This window comes from Camelus ferus, chromosome 11 (assembly GCF_009834535.1).
Source record: "Camelus ferus isolate YT-003-E chromosome 11, BCGSAC_Cfer_1.0, whole genome shotgun sequence".
Lineage (NCBI taxonomy): Eukaryota > Metazoa > Chordata > Mammalia > Artiodactyla > Camelidae > Camelus > Camelus ferus.
In genome coordinates, this window is record NC_045706.1 from 23,258,194 (window position 1) to 23,284,843 (window position 26,650).

General features: G+C 54.9%; 1 protein-coding gene across 4 annotated transcripts in view; it reads left to right on the plus strand.

Moving 5' to 3' along the window:
• SH3PXD2A (SH3 and PX domains 2A) overlaps nucleotides 1-26,650 on the plus strand; it is a 230,898-nt gene that overhangs the window by 186,337 nt on the left and 17,911 nt on the right. For all 4 annotated transcript variants that reach the window (XM_014557825.2, XM_014557826.2, XM_032491006.1 and 1 more), the window contains 3 exons: nucleotides 15,545-15,658; nucleotides 20,017-20,100; nucleotides 25,146-25,263. In XM_014557825.2, coding sequence (XP_014413311.1) covers nucleotides 15,545-15,658; nucleotides 20,017-20,100; nucleotides 25,146-25,263 — 316 coding nt within the window. The remainder of the gene's footprint in view (nucleotides 1-15,544; nucleotides 15,659-20,016; nucleotides 20,101-25,145; nucleotides 25,264-26,650) is intronic.

The window sequence follows — 26,650 nt, forward strand, 5'->3', positions numbered from 1 at the left end:
TCACTGCCAAGGCATGTTTAAAGGGAGGAAGATCTTCATGGCCCACCTTGACCCCCAGATATCTGTTACCTTATTCCATCCAGGCCTGCCCACCCTAGAACCACTTCTAGAACAGTGTGTCTCCTCCAAGGGTCCTGTGATGGTGGGATGACCCCCATGGAGGCCAGGAGATGGTGGTCTGGAGGGCACGTGAGGTCAGTGACTTCCTGGCTTCCTTCCCTATCTCTCTGCCATCAGGAACCAGGATCTTCCTACTGACTGTGGGAGGGGGTTGAAAGGCTGGCTCTCTTTCAGAGTGGAGAAAACCAAACCAAGCAATTAAGCGAGCATGAAATTGGGGGCTAGAGTTCAGGTGTTCAATTCACTCCCCAACCTTTATCTCCTGCTGTGTGCCAGGCACCAAGGCCCAGAGATGAGCAGGGAAGATTTGATCCCCATGTCATGGAGCTGACAGTCTCCTGGGGAAGCAGGCATTGACCTGCTCCGACGCAGCTGAGGCACTGCAATTGCTAGTGTGCTGTGAGGCAGGGTGGTGACTCTACAGACCCCTCCAAGTTGGGGGGTGGGGGTGGGGGCACCAGAGATGGATTAGGGCAGAGGTGGGGAGAGCTCCCTGATTGGTGCCCATGGGTGTCAGTCACCACTGCCTGACTAATCACTGTAACTGTGATGAGGCTAGAATGAGACACTTGGCCCGTGGCAGCCTCTGGGTGTGGCCTTTTCTCCTTGGGTTGGGGTAGGATCTGTGCTAGACCACATCTTAGGAACTAAGAAGAGGAGATGGTTTCCAGAGGCGGGATAGACAGGAAGAGAAGGAAATGAGGCAGAAGAATCTCAGAGAGAGAACCCTCCAAAACCACACTAACCCAGCTGGGGCTCCAGGCTGGTCATCCTAGGCCCAGGGTATCCCAGCCTCACCTTAAACCCATTTTCTGCTTTCTGGAGATGACTGATACCAGAAACTATGGGAAAGACAAGAAAAGGATTGTTGAAGCACCTCCTGTATATCACACAGTGAGCCGACACCTTCTATCCTGTAATCACCACCACTGCCCTGCAAAGCACAGACTTCCCATTTTACAGATGAAAAAGCTGAGGCCCAGTGGTTCAGGTAATTTGCTCACTTCTTCCCCATACCCTCTGCTGCCTCTTGGTTAATCCTCTGCAGTTCCCTAGGGCAGAGGCACCACGGAGGGGGAAGCTGTTTTTTGTGTGCTTTTTTCCCTGCCCACTCTCTGGGGCAGCAGAGCTCAGGGGCTGCTCCTCTTCCAGCTCACGGAGGAGGGCTTTGTTTGTGTTCCCTGTATAAGACTCGCTGGCCCTGGCCTGTGAGGCTGCTTTGAATGGGCTTGGGGAGGGGCTGCTAATACGTCTTTGTGCATTCTTCAGGGAGCCTCACCCAGGGCGTGGGCTAGTCCCTCATGCCTGTGGGACCTCCCTGAGCTTTGCTTTTCCATTCCTGTGAGGGGAGAGGCCCACGTGAAAAAGGCCCAATCAGGTGTACAGACTGTGAGAGCTTGCTGGTGAGGGTATTAACTTACTGGGTGATCTTGGGCAAGTTATGCAACAAGCAAGAAGAGTCTCCCAGCCTCAGGTTCCTGTGGGCAAAGCCCTCCAGGTGAGCTGGGGGTGCTCTGAGTCAGAGGCACCTCCCCCAGTTCGGGGACTAGAGGAGGGAACACTGCCCAGAGGCTGAAGAGCTGCACTGGATTCTAGCTGGGCAGACGGCCTTGGGGCCAGGGCGGTGGGGGCTGTAAAGCAGATGCCCGGTGCTGACCCCAGAGATACTGAGGCCCAGGGAAGCTGGAGAGACTGTGGTGTGGGTGGAAAAGCCAGGGAAGGTGGAGGTAGCCTTATGCCCTTCCATCCTTGCATTTTGTGTTCAACAGCTGCTCCCTGAGCCCCTTCTTTGTCCAAAACACTGAGCCAGGCAGGGGCTCGACAGCATGCCAAGATGAGCAAGATTTGGCCTTTGTCCTCAAAGAGCTCTAGGTCTAGCTGGGTTGACAGCCAACCCAAACCTAAGGTCACAGTGCTGGGGGAACATCAGGGCACAAGAGCAGAAGGGCAGCTCACAGGGAGTCACAGGAACTTTGCAAAGGTGGTGGCTTTGAAACACGAGGCTAGGGCACAGTGATGGATCAGAAAGATAAACACATTTGGGGGCGTCTGAGCCCTGCTGGGTGTGCACAAAAGAGCAAGATAGCGTTTCTGTCTGGGCCACATGAAAGGCTTGTGTTCAGATCCCACTCTGTCACTGAGTAGCCAGTATATGACCATCTTTCTCCTCAATTTCCATATCTATAAAATGAGAATAATATTTTGAAACCCATGTAAGAAGATTGTCAAGTGGCATCTCATTTTGTTTGATTTTCTCTAATAGACAGAGATGGGCTACTATCCAGTTTGAGGGGAAACTGTATCTGGAGGCAAGTTAGGAGTCCGTCAGTTTCCTCTACTTGCTTGGAATAAGGATCCCCCCGTCCCCATCCACCTACAACCCAGAGACTCCTCAAAACATTTTCCCCCATCTCTTCCTCAGTGTAGCTCTCCAGGGGTAAGTGGGGCAGGGGGCTTTGTTTTCATGTTTCAGAAGGGTATATGGCTTGCACAAGACCCCAGAACTTGCTAGTGGCCAGGCTTGGATTTAAATCAGGGGGCTGCATATCCTTAACCCAGGGCTCCTTCTGCAGGATCAGTGTTTCCCAGAGATTAGGGCATATAAATGAGTGGTGGACCCAGCATTAAATGGCGTTGAATCTCATCATGAGAATGTTACTTCCTTTCAGTCATTTCACTTCACACTGGGGCAAGTTTCCATTTGGGACTCCTGTGTTGTTGAAACCTGCTGATGCTGTTTGACCAAGAGAAAATCTAGCCTGAAATCCGTAGCACTGTTATTTCATTGTATGTGTTTTTCCAGTTATCTTCTATTATGCCAAGGGATGCTGATTTTCCATTCAGCGTAACATAGGAAAATGTATTTTTGAAGCACACGTTTAAGGTTTTATTAAAGAAAACACTAGTACAGGTGCTGGTCAGATAGTTTTTTGCATTTGCTGCTCTATGATGCCTGATGTTTGGGAAACACAGCTTCAGGACCCCAAGCAGGACAGTCCTAGGTACCATCCTTCTCCCACAGTCTCCTAGGGTGACATCAAAGGTTCCCAAATTCCAACTGGGAAAGAAGCCTGGAAAGGCATGAGCCTTCGTGGTGGCTGCTCCCCACACCACGTGGAAGAATCCACGTTGTCAGAGAGCTGTTGACGTCAGGCGGTGCGGGTTTTTGCAAGACCTCTATTTAAAATTCCCCAGAAATTAAAGAAGGAGGGTTTGGAGGGAGGAATGCCCTAGACAAATTGCCGACTGGGTTTCTCTTGTTTATGGACATGGTCTTTAAAGTTGAAATTGCCCCCGTTTTATTTTTGGTCCAATTGAAGAGGGGCTGAACTCAGCTGGAAGGGAGGGGATGGTTGTCATTCTAAGGCTTTTATTTGAAATCATCTCAATTTTGGAGCCAAGAAGCCTCCATTTTTAGCAAAGAGAGAAAAGGGAAAAGATACACAAACTCGTATATGTGTACTTATTAGGCACTGGGGTAAACTAGTTAAGAGGATGAGAATAACCCCTTATATTTCAAATGAGTGGCAACAGCTACAGAAGGTTCCCTCAGCTCTTTTCTCCAGACTGGGTATATACATATTAGGCACCAGACACATTGCTGGGTGGCTCCCACTCTTCATTTTGATTTCTCTGCACAACCCTATTAAGTACATGCCATTTAATATTCTCTTCTCACTAATGAGGGCACTTCATCCTCTTTCATCAGCCTTTTTGAATGAGCAAGTATCATTCTAAAGTTGGTTTCCTAAAACTGTCACCCACACAACACCATGGTACATGGGATGCTTTTGTAGATGGTATAGAGAGGCAGTATGAAATATTTCTGCAACATGTAGTGAAAAAAGTTTGTCCCGTTTCAGTTCTCTTCCAAGTCGTCTGATTTATCTCAGCTCGATGGTCAGCTGTCTCTGACCCTTCTCTAATAAACCTCCCTCTGTAACAAAGAGGAAGTGGGCTGCAGGCGCAGCCCTCTTCAGCCACACCACAGCTCAAATTGACTCCATTGCTTTGTTCTCTGTAATTTTATGGTTGGGGCTGGTGATCCTAAGTGTTTACCATGATGGCAATCTGAAGTTTCCTAAACAAATTATTTTCTTGAAGTTAAAAAAGATGGATTGCTTTAAATTTATATTTACTATGTGAACCACAGTATACGTAGTTCAAGGATACAGCAAAAATTATCCATGGTGTGGAAATATCTGAGGCTTTAGAAATGCTGATCCAAAGTCACTCTCTCCCAGCAAAGCCCTCTCGTAAGATCTTGTGCCAGGAAACCATCAGCTGGGGTGTCCCTGCCTTGCCCTGCTGTGTGGGCTCGTGGAGGCTACCTGGAGATGGGGGAAGAAACCACCTGTTAGCCCCCTCTGGGGATGAGGGGGGAGAGCCACACCCATGATTCTCCTGAGAATAGGGTCTGCTTTGTGGACACTGATGGAATGGAGGAGAAGCAGGTGAAGGCACTGATTTCCCGGTTCAGATGTCAGATGGAAATTCAGCGAACCAAATAGAAAGTGCAGGTGGCTGGCCTCTTTCTGCAAAGGTAGGAACAGCTAGAGTCATCTTTAAGGAAAGCTGATTGGATGCTGTACTCACTGAGGAGTCAGACTTGGGCACCAGTCCTGGCACTGCTCCTTTTTAGCCAGGCATCTGGGCTGAGTTGCCCAGTCTAGGTGCTTACAATCTCCCAGACTCCAGGACCTTTCCTATCCTCGCTGCCAGGTAAGGTGACCCATACGACTCAAATGCCCAAGACACTTCTGTTGGAACTTAGTATTTTGGCATAATTGTGAATAGCATCCCCACATACTCCAAAGAGTATGGACAGTGAATTATAAGATTGCTGTCCTAAGCCACGTCCTTTTGTCTCTTCATTTATCACTTTTCATCTTGTCACATTTGACCTGTCATTCCATCTGTTCAGATCTCTTTTTTTTTTTTTTGGCTCCTGATCCTGGCACAGCTTTTGCCCACAGAGATAGTGTGGCCAACACATCTCCTGTCCTCATCCTAGGACTGATTAAAACACCCACCACACGTGTTCCCAGTGGTTGTAACCAGCGAGTTATCACACCTTTGAATGTGACCTCTGTGGCCAGCCATCAGCTGCGAATCCTTTGGTGCGGCCCTACAGCCCCCAGAGGGATCCCGAGAGCCCCAACGTCCAGATGGCTCAGTTGTGACATGTCCCAGATCCACCGGGCCAGCGGGTCACGTCTTATCAGAATCCTGTGTGGTCTGGCCCACTTCCTTCCTGTTGTGTCTCTGCTCAGCGCTGCCTTGGTTGTGCTCAGAACCACTTTCCAGGCTCTCCAACCACCCCTCTGGGAACCCACATTTCCCTTGATCAGGACCCACATGGAGGTTGCTTACCTCGATTCTGGGATCCCCCTTCTTCTTTGAAAGTTGGGACCATGGTCTGTTCTGCCTCCTCTGGCCCCCCTCCCCCCTCCACATCTTCCAGGGTTGCTCACGGTAGCCTGTCTGTCAAGTGCTCTGGCCTTTTCTCACAGCCAGCTGATGAGAGCTCACGGAGGGCAGCCAATCCACGCCGCCTCCGTCCTCATCCCCTTGGGGCCACTTGCCCACCCCTCCAGGTCAGCCTTCCAGCGTGAGCCCCTGACTCCTGAGAGGAACCGCTGAGCCTCAGACAGGCCCCCTTCCCCCGAGAGTCCGCTGTCCGCACCCTGGCTCAGTCTCTTTCATCTCCCTTCCTTCTTACTCTCCCTCTTGCCTGGAACGTGAGGGGAAATGCACTTTTGTAAGGCTGAGTGTTCTTTCAGGGATCCACTTGTGAGACTTTAACCTTCCTGACGTGATTCTGAGAGGTTCACACCTCTGTTCTCTGTTTTTCTCTCTGCCGCCCCTCCCTCCGTCTTTGAATGCCTCACTGGCCCTGCAGAGCCACGTCCCACCCACCATTTGCACCCTTTACAGTCAAGTTAGAAAATACCCGTTTGCCAGACACAGAACTAGACCTTCAGTAGAGACCTTCTAAGGTCGAGGCCAAGTGACAGTGACACCAAGAGGCTCTCTCTCCGTGAGACTCCAGCACTGAAGACCACTTGCCTCCTTCCTGGCTGTGACATGAGTCACTGTGGGGCATTGAGGTCTTAGGTCCTTCTTTAAAATTCGCCATGGTTTGCACTTAAACTTTAGTGATAGCTCTTTGGTGTGCGTTGCTAGGAACCGGGTACTGTTCTGAAGGCTTTTCATAGATTAACTCATCCACCAGCACTGTGAGATGTAGGTATACTGTAGCTCCATTTTACAGATGAGGGAATTGAGGTGACTGCTCAAAATCATGCAGCTTGTAAGTAGCAGAGCTGGGCTTTAAACCCAGGCAACCTGGCTCTGGAGCCTTTGCTTAAAGCCATGATTCTCCTCTACCTGCTGTTGTATCATGTGCCGCCTCTGCCTTCCCCTGGGTACCTCACCCATGGCCTCCGCCTGCCCAGACCCAGGGCTGGGCTTTCGGCTCATCTCGTGCAGTGGGCAGGCTGGAGCAGGCTTGGGGGAGAGGTGGCAGCCGCCCAGTTCTTGCTGTCTTCTTGCCATGGTCTCCACAGAGCTTTCCAAACTGTGACGTAGCAGCCTGTGCTAATGGTCTTGGAATTCAGGCCTGAGGCGCCCAGGGAAGTTTCTGGGGCCCTGGTGGCCTGAGAGCCCCATGTGGGGGAAGAGGAGGCCATGGGCAGCAGAGAAGGGGGCTGGGTGCCAGAGGTGGGACCAGAAGAATGGGTCAGGCAGGAAGGCAGGGGCTGGGGGGTACATTGGGAGGGACCAGGGGAGCCTCTCATCCTCTCCTGTTTGCTTTGGACTGTGGAGGCCACGTGCTGAGAGCTGGAGTGTGTCTTGGCAAGAGGCTGCAGTGACAGAGCCTTCTGACCAGGGGAGGCCTGGCCCAGGGTGGCCGCCTTTCGTTGTTCTTAAAGGCACAGATGCTATGGGCAGCCTGCACTTCCCACATCTCTGTCCGTCTCAGATAGAAGCCTCAGATCTGCTCCAAGATCATGGAACAGGGATCAGGGCAGAAGAAGTCTCTTAGGGCTCAGCCTTGTGCCAGGTGTGGTGTGACCAGGTGGGTAGGACTGGTGACATGTGCTGAGCCAGGCCCCCTTCAGCCCCCTTCCTCCTCAGCATCTCCCCACCACTGCCTCCACCATCCGCCATTGGGTGCCAATAAATTCTCCATCCTCTTCTCCAAACCACACCAAGGAAAGAACATGGGAATGCCAGGACATAGCACTCTTGTAAAAGGGCCAAAGCCTGAGCCAAGGCATACCTGGAGAATGGAGGCAGGTGTTTGAGGCCTGGGACTGTGCCTCTCCTAGCTCTGACACCCCCTTCTCTGCTCAGACACCGAAACCCTCGCATAGACCTGGGTGGACAGTAGCACTCCACAGATGCTGGCTCTGGGGTAACTGGTGTTAGACATGTGAAGAACCTGGAGGGAAAGAAAAGGCAAGGCTTGGAGGTCAGCTGAAGGCTGCTGTGTTCTCCCAAACTCTGCCTGATCCTCTCATCCTGCCCGATATCCTCTGGGTGGGTGCCTAGGGCTAGTGGGAGGCAACCTGGCCCTCCTGCTGGCCCCAGCGCAGTGCTCAGGTCGTGTTTGTGCCCATCCTTGGGGCCATACGGGGGTGGGGTGGGGAAGGAGAGCCTGCATCCCAGCTGTGGGTTGTTCTCTGCAGGGTCCTGGTGCCTGGAGCAGGGCCCGGCACATACCAGGTGCTCAGTAAAGACTTGGTTATTGAGGACACCATGTGTCCACAAGACACTAATCCAAGTGCAGCGTAGGATACCAGGCAGCCCTGTGGGCCGGTCATACTACCCTGGTGTGATAAGGCTCGAGGAAGTCAGGCCTCTTCCAGGTCACCCAGTGAGCACGTGGTGAAGCCACGATCCAAACTGAGGTCTGTCTGGGGAGAGGGGCTAAAAATCCTGGGCTGGGGAGGGTGGGGAGACCTCATGAAGGACAGCACCTCAAAGGACAGGGGGAGTTTCAGAGGAGAGGAAGGAGCAGGGTCCCCCCTCCCCCACCAGCTGTTTTGTCCTAGGCTGAGCTGTGACCTCAGAAGCCTTTATTAACGTCCTAATTATGTGCAGCTGGCCTCCTCTGGCCCTAATGAGCTCATTATCCACTCTCATTAAGGAGGCCATTGTGGCCTGGTCACCCTGGGGACAGCAGTGGCCTGGGAGTGCCCGTCACTTCCTGCCGCCCTTGGCTAGGCCCAGCCCCCTCCTAGAGAGGCTAAGGCCTCCTGCCCCTCTCCTGGCCCCTCGCCCAGGTCCTCCCATCCCCTCCCTCTGTCTCCATCTCTGACTCCCTCTGTGTATGTGTGTCACTGTGTGCCTCATTCTCAGTTTCTGTCTCTACCCTTTCCATCCTCCCCAGTGCCACCATTGGAAAGTCCCGATTATGCTCAACCTGCAAAGAGGGAGGGTCTGGCTTCTGGGCCTGAGCTTTTCTGTCTTGGGGCTGCAGGTCTCCATGCCTGACCTGGGATGGCTGGTCCCTTTGTCCTGAGCTGGAGGTGCTGGCCAGGCCTGCCACCCAGTGTTACCTTCTCCCACCCTCTCCCACCCTCAGCCCTGGGCCATTGTGAACTGGGTTCTTAATGAGGCCCACTGAGCAGGGTTGGCGGCTGTGACAGGTGACATTGCTGTTCTTTGCCTCCTGCAGAGGGCTGAGCCCTGGCCTGTCAGCCAGCCTGGTTGAATTCTGGTCTTCTCTGGCACTGTGGACATGTGGGACTCACAGAGGGAAAGACCGAGACGAGGCGGCTCTCAGGGGCTTGGCCATTTCGGGATTCTTGCAGACAACTTCCCCAGCCTGGGGCTTAGAGACCGCAGAAGGAAGGCTTCTCCTGCACGTCCAGTGTTCGAGGGTTTTTCTCTCAGGGTTCCTTGACATCAGAATGCAGTTTCCCATTCAAAGGAGTGGACGTGCCCCTCATCTCATCATAAGCAAAAGGCATCTCAGCATAAGGCACTCCAGCTGGGAAGTCCTACCTGAGCAGAGGCCCGGCAGGTGCTGGTAGAGCATGGCTGCCAGGCTGGGGCACGGGAGTGTGCTTAGGGGCTCCCCAGCCAGCCCAGGCCCCTTGGGGGTTCCCCACCATCTCCTGTTCCATTAAGTTCTCTGTAACCCCTGAAAAGGGCCTGCTCCCTTTCTGCCTCGGAACCAGGATTGACTTCTTGGGCAAAAGCTGGGTCAGGCAGCCAGCAGAGGAACAGCTGCTCCCTATCTGGGCACAGATGTGGCCACTTCATCAGTCCAAGGTTAAGTCCTTTAGCAAAACCTTGATGAATTTCCTTTCCCAAGAACAGAGGCTAGGAGGATGAAAGAGAGAGGCTAGCTTGGAGTTTAGATCCATCTTCCTGGGGAAATATAAGAGGTGGCTCAGGCTGGCCCCTGGGCCTCCATGAGTGCTGGCCACCTTGCCTCCCAAATCCTGTAGCTTTTAGTCCTTCATTCAGTAAACCTCATAGCTTCCAGTTAGTGGGCACCTGCTGTCTGCCAGGCCCCATGTGTTGCTCTTTATCTTATCCAATCCTCACACTAACCTGTAAAGTAGATGGTAGTCTTACCATTTTGCAGATGAAGAAACCAAGGCTCAGAAAGGTTAATGTACTTTCCTGAGGCCACAGAGCACTGGACATGGCAGAGATGGGATTCAGAGTCAGGTTTTAGGCTCTGGACCTCAGTTTCCTCATCTGCTGATCTGTTTGCTGCAAGCTCAGCTCTGCCCTAGAGACAAAATAGACAAGATACTTATAGTCTCAATGAGACTTATTCTCAGAGTGCATAAAATGCTGTGAATTGTGGGTCAGAGGGTATGCTTTGGACACTAATGGGATTTGGGGATCAGTCAGTGAGGGCTTCCTGGAGGAGGCAGGACAAGAGTGGAGGCTGAAGGACCTCTGTCCTAGGAAATTGCATGGGCTGAAGGACAGAAGCCAGGCTGAGGAGGGCCCTGAGACATGATGGGCTAGGAAGAAAACCCCAGGGACATCTCCCTGGGCCCCATTTCTCGCCATGTTGCAAAAGATAGCAGCCCCCAAACTCTGTAGATCCCAATAAATGTGAGTGTACACACACTCACCGCCCCCCGACACTCACACCCAAGTCAGTTCGTCAAGCCGTATTGAGTACCTCCTGACACACTCTCTGGGGTACACACACCACCTGGCCACCCATAGGCGCTGACTCTTAGCCTAGAATACCAGTCACCCACCACCATGCTGAGAAAGCTTCTGCCCTCTGCTAGGGCCCAAGCTAAGCTGCTTAGGCCTCATCTATTCATTCCCACAGCCTTGAGAGGTAGGCTTCATTAGTTACTGCCATGTGAGAGAGGGGAGACGGAGGCTTAGGAAGATTTGGTAGTTTCCCCAAGATCACACAGCTAGGAAGTAGCAAGCCAGGACCTGATTTTCAGTCTTTCGACCCCAGACTTCTGATTATTACTCTCTACCACCAGAGGATCCTCGCCTGTAGACTCAAGTACACACAGCCTGGATCCCTACTCATGGTGTACACACACAAAGCAAACACTCAGTGACAGGGACAGACCCACTCACAAACAGGCACATAGAGGAAGCACCAATATTTGGGGACACAGGTTCTCAAGGAACCTCTACCCTCCTGTATGTAGCAAATGTGTACCTGATCCACTTCTGTGGTTGTGAAGAGTATGGGTCCTAGAGCTAGACTGCCTGGTTTTGAGTCCAGCTCTACCTCTTCCTAATTGTGATCTTTGCCTCAGTTTCCTCATCTGTAAAGTGGGGATGATGATGACAGCAATGCTTATTTCACAAGATTATTGAAGATTAAATCAAGTAAATGTGTGTAAAGTTAGCATCTGGCACCGAGTGCTCTCCTGAGCATCTCATCGTGATCATCATCATGTGTGATACATGTACAGCCACACCTCTGTTCCTTGTGCGCAGGCACCCACCCACACGTGTACATGGATGTATCCCACCTCCCACGTACTCAAAGATACAGAGCCTTGTCCACACCTAGACACCCCCCCACACCTCCACGCTCTGTGCCTCTGCAGGAAAGAGGACATGGTATGCACTGGAGGGGAGCCTGGGAGCTCCATGGGCTGGCTGATGCCTGAGTCCTCTTGGCCAGCTGGGCTGCACCCAGGGGCGGTTCAGGCTCTAATTGCTCGTTGGTGGAGCAGCAGTGCCTTTGGTCAGGAGCCTGGTTGCAGCATTCGACTTCTGAGCTGCTGGCATCTGGGAGAGGCCTGTCAGCAGCTGTGGGTGGGCGCAGGCCCAGGGAGCCTGCCCTAGAGCCCCGACTATGTGACTTGTGCTAGGGCTCCCAGGGGGCCTGCATGGAGCTGGGGTGGGCAGCTCTGCCCAGGTTCAGCCATGCCCACCTGGGCAGTGACTGAGCCTGTCCACCTTTGGTTTGTGGAAGTGCCCACAGCCAAGCAAGTAGTGAGCTCTTCTCTGCAGGACCTGCTGCAGGAGGGATCTGAGACTTGGAGCCACACAGCCCAACTCTGCATGTGTCAGGGCTGGAGTGGAAGGCTGGTAGGGCCACAAAGCCATGCCAGGAGGATGATGAGGGTCTCTGCCCCAAGTCTTGGGGGTGCAGCAGGAAAACAGACTCTTAAGTTGCTGCCCTGGGGTGAGATGATCATAGTCAGCCAATAACATGGCCCAGGCTCCCCAGAACTTCTGGTGCAGCAGAGATTTTGTGGTGGGAAGGACTCAGACAGCCCTGAAACATCCAAGGGGTACCCAGGCAGTGTGAGTTGCAGACCGTCATGCCCCCCTGCACGTTGGGCACCTTGGCCACACATTCAGCTCCTCAGCAAGTCCTTGCCCACTCACCCTGGTGCAAGGCCCTTCCCTACCCCCTGGAAGATTCTCTGCACAGACAAGTCCAGATCTATCCTTCCATCCCAGATCCCTGGCTCCTAGGGGAAGGGACGGAGCAGAAAGTACATGGAAAGATTACTGAAGGGTGAAGTTAGTGGGAAGGGGAGATGATGCCATCAGCAGAAAAGAGAGCTAAATCCTGAGATTATGAGGTCCTTGGCACCAAAGAGAAAGGTCCATTTGTAGGGCACATTCCCAAGATGGCCATGGGGGCAGATGCAGAGAGAGAACAAGAGGCCAGCAGGCCGTGGGACCTGCTTCACACAGATGAGGACACGGACAAGCTTGGACTGGACAAGCCCTCCTGGTGCCCATGGAGGGACTTGCCTCCTTCACCACTGCAGAGGATGACTTTGGAGCCCAGATTCCAGAAGTAGAGTGAAGGTTTAGGAGACAGTCACCCCAGCCATCCTCCTGCTTGGAGCTTCAAGTTGCCTGCTTTCCTAGGAAGCCGTGGGCTCACATGGGAAAGGAGGGAATATGCTCCCACTGAGAGCAAAAGTAGGTTACTTCAGAGGGAGGAGTTGGCAGCGGACACTTCTTATTGTTTAAAAAAAGAAAAAAAAGGCTCGGAGGGGCCAGGCACAGAGGGATCTTGGCAAATCCTCAACAAGACGCATGCATCCAAGCTCCGCTGTTCCTCTGGGCACATCCCTGTTTTGTCTGATGACAAGATCCCTGGCCCCAGCCCAGGCCCATCCTGGGGAAACCATCTCGTGGGAAGAAGGGCTCCCCTTTGAGGCCGGGCCTCAGGGCACTTCGTCAACCTACTGGGACTTGGCTTGGCTTTGAGGGTGGGGTGGAACTGAGGTGGTCAGTTTGGCAGGGGTCTGGAGGGGATGTGGGAACTAAAACCTGTGTGCTTTTGGCATTGGGACCTGGACCTGGGGAGTCACATGGGAGCCTCAGCCTTCAAGATCCTCCTAAAAGTGACTCCAAGGTGGGCATTGTGTGTGGTAACTGCTCTTTGGGGCTCTTAGAGGTTATCCTGTTGAGTGGAAGTTTGGGGAGGGACCACTTACCCAGAGTGGCTCGGAGGACTCACTGCGGTCTGTGGTAGCAGGTGCCCAGTAGGCTTGGGTTTTGTTCTCCAGACTTGACTCATGATGGCAGACCTTAGATTATGAACCTCGATTGCTGGGTAGGGATGGTGTTAGCAAGTGACTGAAACCCGCTCTGGCTGAGTTAAACAACTCAGCAAGGTCACTGGTTGGCTATAATTCGGAAGTCCAACAAGGTGGCCTAGCTTTAGGCACACCTGCACCGTAGAGTCAAATGATGTTAATAAGGACTGACTTCCTCCATCTCTTGACTTTGTTTTATTGACTTAACTCTCTCAGGATGTCTGTTCCCACATACCCCTGCAACTCCTTGTTAATGTGGGACTTAGGGTTCAGATCTCCAAAGCACCCATGTCCGTTCCTGGAAAAGACCCTGAGCCATTACAGTGTCCAGGGAGATGACAGACCTGTCAGAACATGATGGCCAGATGTGACCACCCTTGTGATCAAGGAAGCAGAGCCACAGGGCAGGGACCTCTGTGAGATGCGGAGCCCTGTTCCATAAGCTCCAGTCAGGCTCTATGGAAGACAGGGCTGGGGCCTCTTGGCAGGGACTGTTGGGGTTCCTGAGAGTGTTCCCTCAGTGTCTGGAGAAGGGGAGAAGACATCCCAGTCAGAGACCCCTGCAAGTCTGTGCCTTCTGGCTTCCTTGGGTTCTCTCAGCCACGGCCTCCTGAGCAGCCACGCCATTGTGGCCCAGGCCGCAGAGAGGATGGAGGTGCTGCCCCCAGCAGCCCGTTCCATGGCCCTCTGCATGGTAGGCCCAGAATGTGCCAGGGGTTGGGGGTGTCATGGGGTGGCCCGCACCCACCCCTCTTGGGGGAAGGACAAGGGAATTGACCTGAATCCGGCAGAGGGAGGGAAAGAAGGCATCTACCCTGGGTTTCAGAGGGGCAGTAACCCAGCTCAGGGCTGAGCCTCAGAAGTCCAGACCTTTGTGACTTTTTCTTTTCCTTTTAAGACTGGTTTTTTTAGAGCAGTTTTAGTTTCACAGCAAAACTGAGTGGAAGGTACAGAGGTTTCCCATATACCCCCTGCCCCGACACATGCACAGCCTCCCCCATCAGCAACATGCCCCACCAGAGGGGTACATTTTTTACAACTGATGAAGCTGCACTGACACGTCCTAATCACCCAGAGTCCCTGGCTTACGTTAGGGGTCACTCTAGGTGCTGGACATTCTGTGGGTTGTTCACAAATGTCTAAGGACATGTATCCAACATTATGGTATTATACAGATGTCATGGCGTTTCATGGGCTTTGCAGAGCTACCAGCAGAGTGTTGTGGAACTCCCTGGAAAGGCTGGGGTGCCATGGGCATTCAGGACTAGACCACAGGCTGTTTGCTATCCCAAGCCTGTGACATGGGGTGTTGAAAGTTGAAGACCTAGGTGATGACCGTGGGTTCTGACGTCCTGAGCAGTGGTGGGACCGCTGTCCTCTGTCTGTCTCCATTGCTGTCACAGCAGCCCCCAGGCAGCCTCCTGTCTCTCCCAGTGCTAAGCCCAGATGGGAGCACCCAGAGGCCCCCATGTGCCCCCTCCTCAGGCAGCCACTCACTGCTATGGGCGGTTACGGGGCCTCAGTGCTGCCCATGGAAGAGCCCTGGGGTCTCTTGACAGGAAGCAGTCCTAATTTGAAATAATGCACAATGTCACTATGACAGAATGTCATACAATGACAGAAAAGAGAATCGGTGCCCAATTGCTTTGGGGGCAGAGATGGGATCCTGTGCAGAGTGCCTTCTAGGAAGGGACCGAAGGCAGCTGGCGTCCCGAGACTCCAGAGTCTGAAGTACTTTGCTCCACATTTGTTTGAATGATGAATGAATGAGTGAACAAATGGGAACGAAAATGAGTGAGCTGTTATCACTTGGCTGTGACCGTCAAGGGTCACTCGAGGGTGCAGTGCCCACTTAAACTGTGATTGAAACGTCAACACACTGCGAGGCAGCTGTGAGGAACACCATGTGAAAGTACCACTGACCCGTGGTGGGAAGGAGGGCAGAGAGCATCAGAAGGTATCTGTGAGGCTTCTACCCACACGTGCCTTTGAAAGCAGAGAACGTGGTTAGACTGGAGGTCCTAGTGCGCTTGAAAGACCCTATGTGGTCTCTGTGTTTGGCCCAAGCTCCCTTGGACTTTCCTGCCAAGTGACTTTCACACGTTGGGCAGATCATTGTTTCAATTTCATTTTCAAATTTTGTCATCAGACATTTCATATGAGTGGATTGTGGTCCAACAGGCCCTCTTCTCAGGGAGTGTGAGGGTCTCTTCTTCCTCTGAGAGGAGCCTGGGCTCTAGGAGGCCAGACGTGGGCCAGGCGTTTGCCAGGTGCCCAGGCTGTGTGGCTCTGTGCCGTCTCCTGCTCACTGCTCCTTCCCTCCCTGTCCTGGCCCCCACCCCACCTCTGCCATCTGCTGGGCTCTCATGGCTGCATTCTCTCTTGCCCCTCTGCAGGCTGGTGGTTCGTGAGCACCTCTGAGGAGCAGGGCTGGGTCCCTGCCACCTACCTGGAGGCCCAGAATGGGACTCGGGACGACTCAGACATCAACACCTCCAAGACTGGGGAAGGTAAGGGCTTGCAGTTCAAGGGATGTGGGTGATGAGGCAGGTGCAGGGAGGGGACAGCCTCTGAGTCCCCAGGAAGTGATGCCCACCCCATTCCAGGCCCCAGGAGTGAATCCAACTCCTGGACGCAGCTTTCCCACCCTTCTGCTTAAAACGACCAGAAACCCTAAAATGAGTTGGGTTATGTTCCAGCCCCTTCCCTCGGGGTCCCATCTCACGGAGGCCAACCCACAAGCTCACCTCCCATCCCAGATCTGTCCTTGCTGGCCCCACATGGGGTGAAAATTAGAGGGGAGATTCCCTTAGGTGTGGCTTTGGCGATCTGGGGGCAGAGACTGGGGAGAACAGTCTTAAGGCTAGTCCCCTAAAGCTCTCTCTTCCCCAGAAGCCCTGGGTTCCTCTGAGGGTCTCCACAGAGATCCACCTTTGCCTCCCTTACCCCACACTGTGCTCTGTGTGGCAGGGACGACCCCACGGGGCTGCATGCACACAACTTCTGCTGTGCAGTCTGCTCAGAGGCCTCTCTTCTGGGTGCCTGTTATCCTGGCCCAGGGCAGGTCTGTGAGTCATTTTTCAGTGTTGCAGGAACCCAGAGGTGGCTCTGACCCCTGCACCATCAGCCTCTCTGATTAGCTCTGGCCTAGTGAGGTTTTTCTGGATTTTTTTTCCACTGCATTTCCAAGAGCCTGCTCCTTCCCCCTCCCCCGGCCAGGACTGGCCTGGTCAGCCTGTCCATGGACTTAGGGATTCCCCAGAGCAGGCTGCCTGACTGAGCCCAGCAAGTCTGAGCCACTGCGTTCCCCGGCTGCCTCCTCCTAATGACTTCTCAGCCTCCTTTATTCTGGCAGCAGGAATGCTTGCCCCAACGGTCAGTGGGGAGTGTCCAAATAGGCACGTCAGAGAGCCAGGAGATCGCCGCCTGCCACCCGGGGCTCAGGCCACCTCCAGGCCCGCCCCCTCCCCCCCCCCCCCCCCCCCCCCCCCCGTTCCCCACTGCCCAGGCCAAAATAAGCAGCCCGCCAAGCCCAGCTCCTTATTCATCCTTCCCCTAAATGTCGGTTGCTCGGCAGGCAGTTGGAGCCCCACCCTTCCTGCCATGTAAATGCCTTATTTCAGTCCCTTGACCAGTGCTACAGCCCCTGCAGTGCATGTCTGCCTTATGATATGTTTCCAGGGACCAGGCCCCATCATGAAGGGCTTGCGTGTTCAACCCAGGTGCTTGGTCCTTCCTGGTGGCTCCCTGAGCCCTGGGTCTGAACCTGCACCCTGTCTCATCTCTGGTTCCATCATACCCCTGCTGTGAAGGATCTGAGCCCCCGAAGTCACCAGGCTTTGCTTCCTACCCAGTTCCGCATTCTGAGGGACTTCCCAGGGCTTTTCAGAAATAACAATGCCTGGAGTATACTGAGGTCTCACTGAATCCCAAGTGTCCGGCCTGGTGCTATGAATGCCTCACTGTTACCCAGGGAGGGCTCTGTTACAAACCCCGGTTTCCAGATGCAGGAACTGAGGCTTCCTCGTAATTCTCTGAGCCCTGGTCGGCCTCCTCTGCCAGTGGTCTTCCCACCATGCCACATGCCTCTTCGTGAAGCATTTTGCTTATAAGCAATTCTAGGAGTGTGTGTGTGTGTGTGTGTGTCTGTGTCTGTGTGTGTCTGTGTGTGTCTGTGTGTGTCTGTGTGTCTGTGTGTAATTTGAGCCCCACCTGGAAAGGCTGTGCCCAGATGGTCAGAGCAGAGACACTGAGTAGATGCTGGAGGACCAGGACACATCCTGGGCAGGAGAGCGCCTGAGAGGTACATGGGCACTGATGCCAGCCTGGTTTGAAGAGGGATTGGGTACTTTGCACAGAACAAGCGGTAGCAGGTTGTAGAGAATTTTGACCTCGATGGAGTAAAAGTCAGGCACCAGGGCAGATTCTGCATCCTGAGGTGCGTGTGTGCGCACGCACGACCCTCCTTAAAGTAGGTTCCTCCGCACACTTTGGTAGGACCTGTGTGCCAATACCCCTGGCAACATCTGGGCAGCTGTGAACTCCATCATCCATTGTGGGCATCTCTGCCCGGCTCTACAGAAGGGTTCAGGGCTCATACCCGACCCAAGGCCCAGCAGCTGTACTGTATCTGCCTGTCTCTGCACTGGCTGCCATGAGGCTAGATCAGCCCAAGCTGGTCCTCTCTCTGGCCACCTCTACCCCAGACCTGTGGCCATCCCATGTAGCTCCCCTGAGCCCTGTAGACAGAAATTGGAAGGCTTCATCCCATCAAAGCTTCCCTAACAAATCATGTTCCATTGTTTTGGAAAGAAAAGAGACAATTGGCTGTTAATTTTATCTCTATCATCAGACATTCTGGCATATGTTCGTGCTTGTCCTGAAGCCAAGCGTGCTGTGTAGAAGTCACAGATGTTACCAGTAGAGGGTAGGAGGGCAGAGGTGGAGGCTGAGACCCTCTCATCCATGATGCTGAGGAGGGTCCAGGCCCAACCACGGCAGGTGCTTTAGTGACCCATCACAGCTGCCGCCTCTCAGAGGTGAGCAAATGGAGGCCTGGAGTATTGTCACCTCCAGAGCCCTCAGGCCAGTTAGTGGCAGAGTCAAGACTGGAGCCTGGGTCTCTGCCTGCCCCCTGTGCCTTGCAGCAACTGGCCATGACCTCCTTTTGTCCCTGGTGGGCTGGCATTGGCACTGCCCCCCCCCGCCCCAGCCTTCCCACTGTTGGCAGACTCAGTGGCGTGGGGTTGATGGGAAGAACCACATCACAAGCTCTAGAATCTGGGCACCAGGGCCAGACCACCTGGATTCACTGCTGCCTCGATACTTAGGTGTGTAACTTGAGGTTCCTTCACATCCCTGTTCCCCGATTTCCCATTTCTAAAATGAGGAGACTGCCGACTGCACGGAGCTTTTGTGAGGCTCCAGTGAGATCGTCTTGGTACCTGATTTAAACCAGGTAGATGTCACTTACTGCTGAGGTGGCCCCAGGCTGGGCATCAGCTGAAGTGCCTCTGCCCACAGAGAAACAAGGGGGATACACCGGGGGGGGGGGGCAGCTGTCCGAGTTCCTCCTGGTCTGGCTTCACATAGGACCTCATCTCTGTGCCTCGGAGCTCACTCAGTCCCTGTCTCATTTCACACAGGGCAGGTGATGTCAGTCCCAAAGACAACTGAGGGGACAGGCTGAGGGAGGGATGGCAGCCTGCCCAGGGTGACATAGTAACCTGGCAGTGGGGCCTGGACTGAATCTTTACCCCTGACCTTTTGTCCAGGCCTCCTGCTTATAAGAAGCGGGTCAAACAGGCTATTCTCCCTCCAGAAAAGCAGGTACCTCACAGGAGTCCTTGGTGGGGTTTGGCTCGGGTGTGTCTGGAGTTTGACTCTAACTGCCAGCTTCCCTCCCCCAGAGGGAGCCTGGCACCCCCTCCTGCGGTGCCAGGAAGTGGGGGCCACCGTTCCACCTGGGCGTCCCAGAGGAAGGCAGGAGGTGTGTGGAGTGGGTCCACAGCAGCCAGGGGACCCGTGCAGATGAAAGGGGTGTGGAGTGGTGAGAGGCTGGGAGGCAGGTCCTCTGCTGTCAGAAAGCCGGAGGATGGCATGTGGGGAAGGAACAGAGCAAGGCCTGTGGCGTCCCCCTGTGTGTGCTTCACTCAGCAACGTCTGAGGGGTGAGCCACGTGCCGGGCCCTGTGCTGGGCCCTGGGGACGCAGAGATGCAGACTTTGCCCTCAACAGACTCAATCCATGGGAATGACTGAAAAAGCAAAGACACAAACAAGCCCAGGACAGTGAGAGCTATACGCCCTGCAAGGACGGGACCCCACGTCTCTCCTGAACATGTTTATTCTTCCAGGCGTGGTGCCTGGCTCATGGTGACAGGTTCACAAGCAGGTCTGGCTGAGTGAGTGGGTGGGGGACAGATGGATGTGAGCCGGTGCAGGGGGCAGGTTGTGGGGTGGGGAGTACACCCTCCTGGAAGCCATCACTGCCCAGCAGTGGCAGGAGCAGTGTTCTCCCTCTGAGGTTGCAACTGAGGGTCGTCCTTGCACCAGGCTGGAGCCAAGGACTATTTTCCCCTCTCAGGTGCTGGGATTCTAAATTCTTAGACCCTTCCAGGCTCAGGGGCATAACCTGCCCACAGGGTTTGGCTTTGGTTGAGTTATTCCCCACCTACTAGTGGTATCACTGGTCCGATCTGTGCCCATCCAGGAGGCGTGTGCACTGGGGCTCAGTCCAGGTGGTGAAGACCTGGGGGTGCAAACCTTCCCTGCCTCCATCCCTTCCCCATCCCTCCCATCTCATCCACATCTCCATTCTCTCCGCCGGTTCCTGTCGGCCACGTGTTCCATCGCCACCTCCCACACCAGTGTCCAAGAGACGCAAGGCCCATCTGCGGCGCCTGGATCGCCGGTGGACCCTGGGCGGGATGGTCAACAGGCAGCACAGCCGAGGTGACCGTGGGAGCCAGCTTCTCACCCACAGCTGCCGCTTTGCGCACGCTCACCAACACCTCTCCTTTCTGCACTGTCTCTCTCTGCCTCGTGGCCTCCTTACTCACGTTCACCAGCCAGACTTCTTTCCTCTCACCAACTGCAGCTGGCCGGGAGGGGGAGGTGGGCACAGGGGCTGCTTGGGAACTGGGATGACACTAGGGGTGGCTCTGGCTTCTGCCAACATCCTGGGGTCAAGGGTCATGTGACTTCAGACAGGATTGTGGGGGCAGCTGGACTCTAAGAAAGACCAGATTTGCCCTGAAACTGCAGATTAAGAGAACTGAGCGTGTCTGAGTCTCTGCCTGGACTGTCCCACTCGCCCCTGCCCTTCATTTCCTCCTTCCTCAGAGAAGGGGCTCCCTCAGCCAAAGCTGGAGGACAGAGTAGGAAGAAGGACCAGCTCACAGCCAGCTCCAGGGAAACTAGAGAGGGAGCAAACTCCAGACCCCGCCTGGCCCCAGGGCACAGCCCCAACACACTCTGATGGTGTCGGTCCAGCCAGGGGCTCCAGCTTCTCAGCACTAGCTGTTATGTCTGCAGGAGTAGCCTGATCAAGACGATTCCAGGGAGGTCCCTGGCCCGCCACACAGGCTGATCGGGAACCAAGACGTTTGCTGGTTCAGGACCTTTCCAACATTCAGGAGCTTGGGAGGTAGGGAAATTAGGGGCGGTCCTCTGAACAAATCTCTAAACATCTCCAGAGCCCTAAGGCCAGTGGGTGGCCCATGTCTCCTGCCTGGAGGAGAGCAGTGGGTGTGTGCTCTGGAGTGACGACACAGCTGGAAGGGTGTGTATTATGCGCTGGCTTTTCTAGAATAGCAGGGATGCCCCATGACTCGCACTCCATCCCCAAAGCTTGTTCCTCAGTGACTGTGAAACCGTTTTGGTGTCTGCCCCAAGCCCTGGGCAGCAGCAAGCCTGGACTCTGGGGTGGCCATCACCCATGGCTGGCTCAGCATCAGGCTCAGAGCACTGGCCATGAGGAGCCCAGCTTGTCCTGAGGGTGGAGTGCGGGTTGGGTGCTGGGCGCAGGGTAGGGGGCCAGATCGTGCAAGCAGCAAGAACAGGCTGCACGTGAAAAGCCACCCTGGATGTGGGAGGGGTGGGACAGCGTTGCTTGGGGGGCCAGGTGGGGACACAGCCCTGAGTCTTCGCAACAAAGGAGAGATGGAACACTGCCTGGAAAAACAGCAGAGAGGAAGATTTGGCCTTCCCCTATCCCCTCCCACATCTGCCCCAAACACTGTCACCCACTGATCCCCAAACACAACTCTGTCTCCACAACCACATGGACCCACAGACACAATGACCATCAGCACACAGCCCTGAGAGCCACGGGGGTGGCTGCAGTACACTGTCCCATCCAGCCCCCCAACAGCTGCACATCCAGGTCCCAGGCACACAGCTACTTACAGATATGTATAGTCCACATATACAACCACATGTAGACCATTCCACGTTTACGTTATTTACACAGCCACAAACGCGTTTTCCACACAAGCACATCATGGGTACACCGCCCCAGCCACCCCACAAGTACACATATAACTTCGTATGCATTCTCAGACACTTAACTCTTATACCACACATATATTCACAGTTATAAACGTCCAATAATGTAAGTAGACACAGATACCTAACTAAATGCGTAAGTCTGCGGCCATCCATACATACGCAAATACATAAGCAAATGCAGGCCCACAACTTCTTACTCTCTTAAATCAGAGACCTAAACAACACCATTTCCCAGTCTTATCGCTAAGTTAAATGAGACAGCCAAGAAAAACTTGCAGAAAGTTGGCTAGGAGGAACTTCGCTGCAAACAGCCAAGCTGACAGGGGAAGCAGGCAGAGGGTCATATATAACCAGACAAGAGAAAAGCAGTGCTTCCCGGGGCCTCCACTCCCCCATTCCCTCAGCCAACCAGGCCTTTGGAATCAAAAGGCCTCTTGCAGTGGGGCTGGGTGAGTTGTAGGGGCCGGGAGGGGAGCCAGGGAGACTGCTGACGGAGGGGAAAGTGTTTGGAAAGAGGAGGCGTCTGTGGTTTGGAAACTGCAGGGATTTCCAGCCCCTGCCTCCGCAACCAAAACAGGCCTGTCCACCTACCCCCAGCCACCCACCCACCCGGTGGGCAGCCTGGTCAGCCCTCCCTGGGCACATCAGAGTGACCACGGCCTCAGCGCTTCCCAGAAGCCGAAAGGTGCCCCTGAGAATTCCCAGGCCTCTCCCCTCAACTCTGATTCCTAAGGGGTCTGCTTTCTAGAGACCCCAGCCAATGCAAATGAGAGCACCCCCTCACCCCCAGCCATTTCCATCTGTCTGGGCCCCAAGGTGGGGTTTGTGACCCCAGATCTGTGGAGGGGCTCTGCTTTACCCTCAGGGAAACCTGTGAGTTGGGGGCTGAGACCCCGGTGGCACGTGTCCACCTGGAGCTAACTTCACACTTCTGTCATCTGAGCCAACTGTGGCAGAAAACTGAGCCCCCAAACAGATGAGTTGGAAGAGTTTCCCTGCCTGGGACCAGGACTCTGAATTCTCATCTCCTGAAACCAGCAGTGACAGGGCAGGATGAGCCTCTTAGCCAACCACATCCCCCTGCGAGTATGAAGTCCTAGACATCTGTGTTCATGTCAGCCCCAGGGCCATCAAGAAGAGGGCTCTGTGCAGGAACAGCTCAGCTTTCCTGAGTAAAACTGACCCACCCGAGGAGGGCCAGGGGAAAGCAAGGTGCTTCCATGGCCCCCAGGACTCTGCCCTCCACACGCACACTGTGGGGCTGTGGAGGTGCGCCCACAGGACACAGTCTCGGCCCTGTCCTCTGCCATGCGACAGGGCCGGGCTTCTCTGATCTTCCCCAGAGAGGGTCTGCAATTTTTCTCTGCAAAATCAACTTTACCTAGGGGAACTTTAATGATGGCTTCCTGTGTGAACCACAGGCTTTTAAAAATAGCCCAGCTGAACAAAGGCAAAATGTGGCGCCTAGGCCTCGCTAGGCTCACCCCAGCCTCAGAACTCTGGATCCCTGGGGCCTGGCACTGCCCCTCTGGCCACTGCCTGGGCCAGGATTTAGCGTGCCCCACTGGAAAATGAAGCAAGACCAGGAACAGCAGGAGCACAGAGGGCTGGACTGCAGACACGGAACTTCTCAAAGGCCCGAGTCAGAATCTGGCCGGACCAGGTTCTCAGGCGGTCCTGGCAGCTCTCCCCAGCATGGCTGGGTTGGAATCTGAACGCTTCCAGGAGCGAGCTGATGCTGAGAAAGGCTTGCATTGAGAAGAGCATGCTGAATTATGGAGACTCCCAGTGGTCATCACCTACCTTTTGCCTTTTGGCAGACTTTCAGATTCTGCCAGCAGCCCATCAGTTCTGTCCTTGCAGCCTGGCAGGGCAGCGACCTCCACCCCAAAGGGAGCAGCTCTCCCCGCCCAGCACAGGGCCACAGACAGGACCCTGATAATCCAGGGAGGAATGAACAGATGGCCCTCCTGAGCAGGGGGTTGGGGTGGCAGCTGCCCCCTCCCCGCCTGCTGCCTGAGGCTCAGGCAGGCTGCCCGTTGGGGTCCAGCTGAGGAGTCCAGGGGGTGACTGTCACAGATGGGAGCCAGGAGGCAGGGGGCAGGCATCTTAGATCCAGGCGTTCTGTGCCGGCATCCTGCTATTTTGAGCTCAAAGTCTCCCACTCAGTGTGCTGGCCTAGCCCGCCTATTTCTGCATCCATAGTCCCTTTGGAATTCCTACTGTGTCCCAGGTGCTGTCTCAGCCCCAGGGAGTGTTCAGGCCAGAGGGGACAGCACAGGTTAAGGGTGACCCTCCTGAAGGGCATGCCAGGAGGTCAGTTTCTTTGTCTATCTCTGCTGCTCATTCTCCCAGATTGTGGGGGTGCAGCCACGTGCTCCTTCCTGAGTTGGTCCTCTGGGAAGGCTCTCCCTGCAGGAGGCAGGCAGGCTGCGGCCAGCTAGCTGTGGGTCCAGCTGTCTCCAGCAGGTGCAGACTCACCATCCTAGAAGCCTGAGCAAGGACTCATGTGGAAGGACAGGGCCCTGCCAGAAGAGAGGCTGGAGGGATCCAGGAAGAACCATGTTGCCCAGCCTCCCCAGACCTGCTACCCAAGTTCTTCCTCTGCTCCCACAGGTGCCTCTTGCCCAGTGCCTGGGAACCCTGGACAGGGCTCACAATCCCACCGTGAGATCAGAGCAGGCAGCTCCCTGAGGGGTCCTTCTCAGCTGCGAGGTCTACTCAGCACACTGTCCTCCAGAAGGCACACAGGCATGGTGGCCCTCTCAGGGCCCTGTGAGCGCCGGCCTGATTATGCTGCACTCAGTGTGGCCACTGCTCACTAAGCCACTGGACCCTTAACAAAACACATAACCACTCCCATAGAATGTGGGTTCCTAGAATCGTCTTGGGGAGATGCCATGATCAGGTGACCAGATTAGTGGTCAGGGGAGGCATCCCTGAGGTGCCCCTAGAACCATCAGAAGGCTGGACAGAGGATTGATGGAAGGATTTGAGGTAAGAGAAGGGCTAGGAGAGCAAGTCTGGGGCACAGACGGGAACGTGGCAGGTTCAGGGAAGGAAGGGCACGCTGTGGGGCCTCCAGACACTCAGTTGACACCCAGGTCTGTTCTCAGACTTCCTGACTCAGGCCCCGTGAGGGCCAGGCTCCTTGTAGCCCTGGCCTCCTCCCAGGGAGTTTCTGGGGCCCTGAGGACTCCAGGCTCCTGTAGCCTGGCTGCCATCATGGGGGCTGGGAGAGCCAGCTCCATGCTGCCTGTGGCTCGCAGGGCCGCCTGTGGCTCGCAGGGCCGCCTGTGGCCCTGCCCAGCTCTGGGAGCAGCAGTAAGACCTGGTCCCTTTTCTTCCTTTTCCTGGAAAAGCCAGAGGCTGACCCAGTGCACCTTGGCCACCAGCTAAGTGAGGCCAGGTCAGGGGGAGATAGGAAGGAGGACCTGCACCCCGGCCTCAAATAATTGTGCTTTTTTGCTTCTCACCACCACCCACAGAGGAGAAGTACGTCACTGTGCAGCCTTACACCAGCCAAAGCAAGGACGAGATTGGCTTTGAGAAGGGCGTCACCGTGGAGGTGATCCGGAAGAATTTGGAGGGCTGGTGGTATATCAGGTAGGAGCCCCAGCAGAGGAGTGAGGTGGCCCCCTGGCAGGCTGGCCCCCAGGCGGGCCCTGGGGAGCAGTGTGGCTATGGGCACCAGCTGGCAGGTAGATACTGACAGCAGCTTTGAGCTCCCAACCTGGCTTGGCTGCTTCAGCTCTGCACAGCTGAACGGCTCTGACAGAGAGCACTCCTCTTGCAGATCCCCTCCCGGGACACATAAAGCCAAGCCTGAGCCACAGCCAGTGGGGCACAGGGGCCCCGGCTCAGCTTGCAGGCAGTGGTGCAATCCCTTCCCGGTGCATCTGCCAAGAGGGTCCAGCACATCTGAATTTGGTTTTCTGCGTCCGGCCTTGGCTGCCTGGCGTGCTCTGCATCTCAGGCTGTCTGGAGCGCTGGCGTCCACCAGCCTTGCTGGGGTCCCAGCAGACAGCCCCTGCTGCCCACGGCTCAGCACCGGGGGCCCCAGATGCAGGCTCTGGCCTGCGGCTGTTCACTCTGCACCGCTGGCTCACGTGGTCACTAGAGCTGGGGCGGAAGTGAGGCCTGAGCCCAGTCCTGGTTCAGAGGCCCCTTGCTCTGCCCCTCCCTCTCCTCGGGTCTAGTCACACTTCCCAGCTGAGAAATCCATTTGGGGGAGTGGGTAGGGAAGTTGGGAGCTTCCTGACGCTCCTGGAAGCAAACTAATCCCTGCGGGCTTTACCCACCTCTCCCCTACCCATCTCTGCCCCCAGACCCCTCTGCCCTGGGGCTCCCAGACCAGCCAGCACCCCCCAGGGGGCCTTGCTCGCAGGAAATGTTTTTGGATCCTTTGGAAGCAGCTCAACTATGATGATTTTGCTGTTTCTTTTCTCTGCCTGTAACCTAGATGACAGAGTTCCCTGTCGTGGGCTGTGGGGACTGCCTCCCCAGACCACTGTGGGCAACATGCATGTTCTGAGCTGTCAGAGGGAACAGGATCTACCCAGGTGACGGGGGTACTCACAAGACATTTGCTTAGACCACGGCAGACAGTGAGGGTATTAAGATTGGTTTATGGTGACGGGTAGGATGAAGGTCGTTAGCCACATGGGATGGAAACTTAGTGTGACCTGGCAGGACATAGACACCCCTGCTCCTGGCTCCATGCACAGCAGTCAGGAGGGCTGAGGTGTCCCATTCTGTCCTGTTAGGTGGGACAGGACTGTGTATCTGGACATGTTTGCCCAAATCCACTGCTCCTAGACTTTCCTGTTCTCTCAGCAATGGAACCTAGAGCCCAGCCCCAAATCCTGCCACCACGAGTCTGTGTGGGAAGGCCAGTGGACATTCTGGCAGGCTGGTAACCTGAACCACTCACCCAGAGGTTATCTACAAGGCTGCTAGGATTTTTTGATTTTCTAAAATGACCAACAGAAGC